Source organism: Aplysia californica, unplaced genomic scaffold, assembly GCF_000002075.1.
Source record: "Aplysia californica isolate F4 #8 unplaced genomic scaffold, AplCal3.0 scaffold01348, whole genome shotgun sequence".
Lineage (NCBI taxonomy): Eukaryota > Metazoa > Mollusca > Gastropoda > Aplysiida > Aplysiidae > Aplysia > Aplysia californica.
This window is the reverse complement of record NW_004798618.1, coordinates 15,761-24,849: the sequence shown is the minus strand read 5'-3', so window position 1 is coordinate 24,849 and position 9,089 is coordinate 15,761. Positions and strand designations below refer to the sequence as shown.

Below are 9,089 nucleotides of genomic sequence, written 5' to 3'. Positions count from 1 at the left end.
GTAAGTTTTCATTCATTGCTCCATTTCACAACCATGTCCACATTCAACTGCATCGCTTCATTTGCCTTTTCCCTTTTTGTGTGACTGGCCAATATTGTGCAGTCATCGGCGAACATGGAGTAGATCAGCTTGGCGGAGGTTAGTTGTTGTGAGGCTTGGGAGAGATTATGCAAGGTTGTTTATGAAGAATATAAACAGCAGCAGGGATATTACAGCTCCTTGGGGAAGCCCTTGCTTGAAATTCTGGCTCTTGCCTGTTTCTCCATTCAGGCGAACACAGGCTTGTCTGTTTCTCAGGAAACCATGGATCCATCTGATTGTACGCCGCGGACCTCCCTTGTCAGCCATTGACAGTAATAGTCTTTCACGCCAAACCGTATCATATGCCTTGGAGTAGTACAGCAGGACTAGGACTGATTGATGGAATGTTGGCTTTTGCTGAAAACCATCCTTAATTCCTTAACAGATTCTGATGATCTGGTCGGTGCACTGCTTGTTAAAACGACATATTACATATGCTGAGCAATTCGTTCAATGCCAGTGGGCCAAGCTCTTTTAGGAAAGATGGTGGTATATCATCAGGTCCTGGAGCACTTCTTCTCTTCATGTGTGTTATGGCCCGTTCCCCCTCTTTCATGATGGAGTCTGGGTATGATTGTTGTTCGCCTTTGCTGTTCACATCGTCATACAGTAGGCGCTTCTATCGAAGTTTGTTTCTTCTGCGCTCCTCGTGTGTAAATTGGAGCGTATTGATTTTTGCATCTTGCTTCGTTGGGGGGGTTGGTTTCTGGTGATCCATTTAGAGACTTGATGAAGCTCCAAGTTTTCCTTTGGTCCAGATCATTTATCACGCCATTAACTACCTCCTTCCACTGGTCAGTCTTTGCTTCTGTAACATCTTTACAAGCTTGCAACCATTCCACCCTGTGTGCGGAGATATTTTTTCTTAGCTTTTTTCTTTTCTTGATCAGTCCTCGACACTTAGGGGTCATCCAAGAGTGTGATTTCTTGGACGGCTTCACCTTCCTGACATGCGCATAAGCTGCTTCAAGTAAGATGGCATGGAAACGTAGGACTCCCAGATTCAGATCGTCAGTTTCCGAAAAGTTATCTTTGCTGCTTTCAATCTCATTTCGAAAGTCTGGTCAGTTCACTCCGTTGCTTCTCCAGCGCGGCGCCTTTGCAATGATTGATTGATGTTTAGTTGCACTGTTCACAACAATGATGATTGCAGAATGATCAGAACCACCGAGGTCTTCATCACCCACATTTGCTCTTCCAGACACTTGCACTTAGCGTGACATCTGGTGAGCTGCCAGCCTCTGTTGTTTTGTTGATCCGGGTGATCGAACAATTATTCAGGATGTCAAGAGATTTATGACATGCCCTTTCTGTCACGGTAGTCACAGTATCGTACCTTACTCTTTTTAATCACGGGACGTAAGCGCCCGGCATGCCATGGGCTTTTGGTTAATGTTACTCACTTTGGAGATCAACATAAAAAGTCAGACACAGCACTGGGGCTCATTTAGATTGCTTGGTGTCGTGTGTGTTCGTACCTTCCGTTTATAGTCGTGTGTGTATACTATCATTACATGGTGTCAGAAGTCAGTGGATAACGTGTCACAAGTGTCAGAATGCCTCATTTCAAGCCTCCTGAACCGTTTGATTTTTCCAAACCTCACGAGTGGCCCGAGGGGCGACAGCGTATGCTACGATACCGCACAGCCACCACACTGAGGGCAGCGACCGGGGCAATCCAAGTAAGAGCATTCGTTTTAGCTATGGGACGCCAAGCTGAACAGATATTTAACACGTTTACGTTCCCTGCTCCCGTCGACAGCAACGATCCTAGGGACAACTTTGACACTGTCTTAGAGAATTCCGACGCTCACTTTGTCCCCAAGTGGAATATTATCCACGAAAGAGCAAAGTTTCAAGCACAAACACAAAACAGTGGGGAGACAATAGAAGAATATGTCAGAGCCATGTACGAGCTTTCAGAACATGCAGCCTTTAAGGACCGAGATGAAACCATTAGGGATAGACTCGTCCTAGGAGTACTGGACAATGAACTGTCACAGCGCTTACAACTCGAGGCAACTGTCACTTTGAAATCAGCCATCGATACAGCACGCCATTTCGAGCTCTTTCGAGCTCGTGAAGGGCCAGGTCAGCTGTCAACGTCAGCTAGGTACAGCAATAACAGTAGATGCATTTCGTTACGCCAGAGGGGATATTCGTCGTCTGCTCTCCCAAGGGACAGAGGCGGCCGAAGAACAGGTACACACTCACAACATAGAGGCAGCCATGCATCACCGTCAACGTCCTCTAACTGCAGCAACTGTGGAAGAGGTCATGCCCAAAAAAATTGCCCAACGCGTGGGAAAACGTGAAAAAAATGCGGAAGCGCAATCATAATTTAGAAACAGTCTGTCGCAGCAGCAGCCACACTATCAACGAAATCTTTGAATCGGAAACTCATTCGTTCTGTTTAGGTGCTGTTGACAAAAACTCGGACAGTTATGTCGTTCCTGATGTGAACTTCGGCGAAGTCAACGAGCCACCATGGCGCGTTAAACTGAACCTTGGAGGGAGAGCTACATTTTTCAAGATAGACACAGGGGCCGATGTTTCGATAATGTCGAAGGCCGACTACAACCGTCTCAGTCTTCGTCCAAAGCTGAAAACAACGTCTGCAGTTCTTCGTAGTCCTGGGGGAGTCATAAGGAAAGTGAGAGAATTTATCGCGACTACGCAGCATAATCGAAAATTTGCGTTCTGTGTTTTCGTCCTTGACGACGACACCGACTTTCTTCTCAGTCGTAACACCGCAGTTCGTCTGTGACTGATTTATAGAGACAGAATGGATTCCGCCAACCTCGTGTTTGACGATGTGGGACTTGAACCTATATGCTCCGAGCCAATAAAAATCACCTTGAAAGAAGATGCACTGCTATATTCCGTGAACGTCGCACGTCAGATTCCCATTCCACTCATGGACGAAGTCAAGGCTGAACTAGACCGCAAGGTGTCATTGAGAAAATCAGCGTTCCAACTGACTGGTGCGCGCCCATGGTCCCGGTCAGAAAAAGGTCTGGTAACGTTAGAATCTGCTCAGATCTGAAAAAGCTGAATCTGTCGGTGAAGCAAGAACGATTCGTGCTGCCCACCTTAGACGAAATCCTGTACAAACTCAGTGGATCAAACAGGCTTGATGCAACTTCTTCCTTTTGGCAGTTGACACTGGACGACGACTCCGCGAAGCTGACCACTTTCATTACCCCGTTCGGCCGGTACTTCTACAGACGTCTCTGCTTTGGAATCACCTCTGCGCCTGAGATATTTCAGCATTCGATGCAAGACATTCTATTGGGCATAGATGGTGTTGAGTGCTTTATGGGCGACATCCTCCGGCACACGGATGGTCTGGAGGAACACGATGAACTGAAGAAGAAAGTCTATCAGCGGCTAAAGGAGCATGGGGTCAAGTTGAACAAATCTAAGTGCAAGTTTGAGCAGGTTTGTGCCAAATCTGGCAACAGTCATGAAGCCGCTCAACCATCTTCTGAACCACAATGCTGAGTGGGCCTGGACTCCAGCGCAGTCATTTGCTTTCACTCAGTCAAGAAGTTGCAGTCACCAGCTCCAACACTCGCCTTTTTCGACATGAGGGAGCCTGTCATTGTAAGCACTGACGCAAGCAGCTACGGCCTAGTTGCTGTTCTCCTCATGGAGGGCAGGGGTGATCTTCAGCCAGTGGCCTACCGTTCCAGAACTTTATCTAGGGCCGAGAGGAACTACGCTCAGATTGAAACGGAACTGCTGGCGGCCACCTGGGCGTGCAGAAAGTTCGATCGATACCTCATCGGGCTGCCGTCATTCACATTGCTCACCGACCACAAGCCCATTGTGCCCCTGATAAACTCTAAGGAACTGAATGATGCACCTGTCAGCTGCCAATGGATGCTGATGCGGATTATGCGTTACTTCGGAAAGGCAGAATACACCCAAGGGAAAACCATGACTGTCGCAGACTCCTTGTCCCGAAGTCCTGTAGTGAGCACTGAGCCTGAAGAATTTGGTGAAGAAATCAAGGCTCATGTCGCTACAATCCAGATGTCTTGGGATGCCACGGGTAGCAAACTTGACGAAATCAGAAACAAGTCTCAACAGGATCCAGCAATCAGTGCTGTGATACAGTACACCAGAAGCGGTAGGCCGAAATTCATCCAAAACGTCAGGTCCGGAGCTTGCGACCTCTACGCAGTCTCCAGTGAACTGAGCGAAGTCCATGGACTACTAGTCAGAGACAACTGCATCGTTATCCCCAAGGCAATGCGAGGAGAGATGCTCAGCAGGATCCACGACCGTCACCTCGGAGAGTCGAAGTGTCGAGAACGAGCTAAATTTTCAATTTGGTGGCCTGGTCTCAGCTCCGAGATACGGGAAGTCGTCTCAAGATGTGACAATTGCCAGCAGAAACGTCCAGTAAAACCGAGTGAACCTCTAAACCCGACAGCTCGACCTGAGAGGTCTTTCCAAATGGTTGAGGCTTATCTGTGCATCTACAAGGGACATGACTAACTGGTACTCGTGGACTACTTCTCATGGTACTTGGAGGTGGCCTACATGCCAGACATCAGCTCAGAGACTGTTGTGTACAAACTGAAAAACATCTTCGTTCGGTTTGGCTTTCCAGAACTACTGGAGACCGACAACGGTCCCCAGTTTGTGTCAGACCGCTTCCACAAGTTCGCCAAGGGCTGAGGCTTTTAACACACGACCAGCAGCCCCCATTTTCCCTAGAGCTACGGCGAGTCCGTGAGAGCAGTCGAGGAGGCGAAGAAAGCACTCAGTCAGGACGACCCATTTCTCGCCCTCCTGATCTACAGGTCTGCACCCGTGTCACCGACGGGGGACGAGCCCAGCGGAACTAGCTCTTGGGCGACGACCGAGGACGACCCTCCCAACTCTACCTTCAAACCTGAACCAGCTGGTCTACGACAGACCAAGTTTGCAGCCAGAGACGCTGAGTCGAAGCGTAAGTACAAATACGCTTTTGACAGACGCCACGTTGCCCAGAACCTCCCGGAGCTGAACCCTGGTCAGCTCGTCCTGCAGAAGCTGGAGAACGACAAGGAGTTGCGTGGCCCTGCGGTTGTCAAAGAACGGTGTGCTCCGAGGTCTTACATCATACAGTCTGGGGATAGGGCTTACCACCGGAACTGCAAACATCTGAAGCTCTCCGTCGTCCCTCCTTCCATGCCTTCTTTACCTGTTGCCATCATAGAGCCTACTCCGATATCCGTTCCCTGACCTCCGCCACCAAGTGGAAGACCACGTGGAACCTGGAGAAGAACCACAGAAATCAATGTACAGAAAAGTGGGAACACATGGAATAACATCAAGAGGCTAGCCCAGGATAGAGAAAGGTGGAATGTGTTTGTTCATTGCCTATACCCTGGTGCAGGGTGAGAAAGGCAATGATGATGATCTTTGTCTCATTGGCTGAATAAGTGTTCGCAATGTCAGTTGTGGAATGGCTCGCCGTTCTTGGTCCCAAATATTAAAGAGTTCATCCACATTGTTTGGGGTGGCTGATGGTCTCTTACTCGGCGCCAACAGCATCCCACAAGTTTTCAATGGGACTAAAGTCCTGTGATCGGACTGGCCAGTGAAGCCTGATCACGTGCTTCTGCTGCAGGAAATCATCCACCATTTGAGCGCCGTGAGGTCTGGTGTTGTCGTCCTGAAGTATCACGCCCTGGTCCATTCCCCGAAGAGCTGGAATTGCAAAGGAGCGGAGAATCTCGTCCTTGTACCAAATACCCTTCAGATTGCCTTGAATGCGATGCAGAGGGTTCCGGAGGTTGAATCCTGCACTCATCCGTGAAGAGCACAATAGACCACTTCGGATGAGTCCACCTCAGGTTATGGGCGGATCAGGTTCTGCGGGCAATCTGGTGGGCCTGTGTCAGTGGAACCCGGACTGCTGGTCGACAGGAGCGTAGACCAATCTCACGCAGTCGGTTTCCAATAGTCTGGTCGCTGATTCCAACGTTGCCTGCGGGTAGCACTTGCTGTCTGATGTGATGGGCTATTCAGGTTCAAGTTGCCAGGGCTGTTCTGACGATCTCCCGGCCCTCTCGCTGTGTGTGCAACGTGACCTTCAGGACCGTCTTCGCTCAACATCAGTTCCATTTGTAACAATCCGGTTTCTCAGTATGATGATCACTGAGTGACTCACAGCAAGCCGTCTTGCCACTTCACTTATTATTATTTACATTGGTAAATGTGGCGTCGGTGGCCTAGTGGTTAGGCTCTCTTACTCACAACCGTAAAGTCATGGGTTCGAATCCCGTCAGGGGCCCGACGTTGTGTCCTTGGGAAAGGCACTTTACACGAATTTTCCTCACTTCACCCAGGTGGGAATGGATACCCGGCTATAGACAGCGAGCGATTTAGTCAGTTTGTTAGTGTTTGAGCGCTTAATCAGCTGTTTGCACTGTATGCTTCCCGGGAAGCTGAGAATGTTTCGGAGTGTTCTATAGTCTGCTGGGGTAATAATATAGTGTAAAGCGCATAGAGCCTGCTGTTGAGCGGGGTATGCGCTATACAAATGCTATCTATTATTATTATTCTTAAATATGCTTTAAATTAGGAGTATTTTTCACCTTTGTAAACTTAAGCTCTTTCATTTTAAACTGTCAGGTTCCTTTCCTAGAAGTTGTCAGTGATCAATATTATGTTTAAGAAAACAGTAAATCCTGTGCAGTGAACTTTACTTGAAAAAAAAAGAACCAAATATGTTGGCAGGGCTTCCACAAAGTAGATATGGTTTCTCTGTGTGTGCTTGTGTGATATGTTTGCACGTCGTTTGATCGTTTCTTGAAGTAACAAACCAGTCTCACGATTGACCTCTGGTCGGCTGGAGGCCAAATTTTGTCCGTATAAGCTTTTTTTTCTCATTGCCCCTGTGGGAGGGTGTATGCAGTTAATCAGTTTTAAATTTAAAAGAAAGAAATAATGGAGATCATTTCTATAGCGCCAACTCCCGTGTAAAAACAGCTCTAAGCGCTATACATGAATGCATGTACGAACAATATTCACGCACACATGCACACACACAAACACAAACAAAAACACACACACACACACACACACACACACACTCACGCACACATTACACGCATGCACGCACTCACACACACACACACACACACACACACACACACACACACACACACACACACACACACATCTACTTGCTTATCACACGGGCACACTTACACATCGTTACGTAGTGAGCACATACAAATACATAATAAATAAATAATACACAATGCAATTCGCGAAATACATTAATGGATACATAGTCATACATAATATTGTACTGAACATGAATCTACTGATATAAAAAATAGAGCTATACAAAGAGAAAACGAAGCTTATTATTGACTGGCTCCAAACAAGTTTTTTTTCTTCGGGGCAATAAAGCCATTGTCAAATAATGTTAAGTATCAAAAGTTCGAATGCTTATTATTTAAACTGTAAGGAAAAACTGTCCTGCAAATCAGCTACGTATTTAATTTTGTAAGTACACAAAGCCCAACAAGAGCAACACCAATAGTTGCGGCATCAACGGCAACAACACCAGTAGCATGAACAATACTACTAATTGTTGTAGCAGGAATTAAGCACCAAGTGACAAATGATTGAAACAATCCACAGATATTGACCGCGACGGAAATGTAGTAATCGTTTAGAACCGTAGGGGGAAAATAAAAGTCAAACTGAAATCCTTTATTTAATTTTATATACCAGCATTAACTTACCAGGTGTCAGGCTTGGTCTTCAACAAAGACACAGAAGAGAAAACTGACCTCCTGCGAGATAATCTTTCCGAGGAGTGACCTGAAAAGAAACGAAGGGTTCAGACATCGTAAGAAAATGAACAACACAGAGTTATAAGTTTTTGGCCTCCTCTCAAGAATGCTCCCTGAAAAAAAAAGATTTGTGAGCCTTTAACAGTCAATACTCTGGATGGAGGATGGGAGGAAGACCAATACGTATCTGGATCGACTCTAAAAAGGACACTCTCAGTGCCCATGACCTGACCCTCTTCCAAGCCACTCTACTTCTAGCTGACCGAATGCGAAAATTATTTCCTCTCGCTACACTCACCGGTACCAAAGGAGAGGGAAAATGGTTAAAAGTAAGTCGAACAGACATGAGAATGTGCCTTGTCAATGAGCGGTGTGTATTATGAGATCAAATTATTTCTTTGGAATAAGATAATCAAAGCAAAGAAGCCAGGGGGGGGGGCTAGCGGGCGATGAAATCACTTGTCAAGGTCTCTGAAGTATCCCACAAAGAACCTTTTGTGAAGAGGTGAAATTAGTTGACTCTAAGAAGAAGGAAAATGACCGAATCATGCCCTACCTTAGAGCTGCTCACACGAGAATTGGGTACAAGGTAGCTTAATGGGGGCAAAACAGAAATGATGTTGACGGTTTTTAATTGAAGAGGTCAGAAAAATACTATATCTAAGTCGCATTAAGTACAGAATAGGGTTCTTCGCATGAATTCACATTTCAGGGGAGACTACACAGAATAGTTTTAAGAAAAATGACTATGATTTTTAAATTAGAGCTATGGCCTTTATATAACCTCGGTATAATACTATCATGCTTACGCCCAACTTCTTTTGAATAACGATCTCAAGGTAACTGAAACCCGTTATGTATGTGACCCGTTCATTTGTGAGAATGACTTCATTTTGTGAAAAGATGCTCCGATTTTAAAAAGAACTTTCTGAGTACTTTTCCACATTGTCTTATCGAGGAATTTTTATATTGAACAGCCCACAAACTGAATAAAAGAGCTTGTCTTTTGCGAAGAAGAAATTTTAACAGTAAAATGGAAGTTAACAAAAAAAAAACCCAACGGACATCAAAAGAAACACGAAGGGGATAGAACTCAACTATGTCCGCAACACAAAACAAAACAAACAAAAGAAAACAAAATAACAAACAAAAGCAGTATATCGTCTATCTTGGGCGAACTCTTTCCCCCCTTCAGCAGTT

The 9,089-nt window shown here is 46.1% G+C and overlaps 1 protein-coding gene across 1 annotated transcript; it reads left to right on the top strand.

Moving 5' to 3' along the window:
• Positions 1 to 3,075: 3,075 nt before the first annotated feature.
• LOC106013837 (uncharacterized protein K02A2.6-like) lies at positions 3,076 to 3,585 on the top strand. Its single transcript, XM_013090580.1, has one exon. It carries the CDS (start codon positions 3,076 to 3,078, stop codon positions 3,583 to 3,585), a length of 510 nt encoding a protein of 169 aa, XP_012946034.1.
• The last annotated feature ends 5,504 nt before the right edge of the window (positions 3,586 to 9,089 follow it).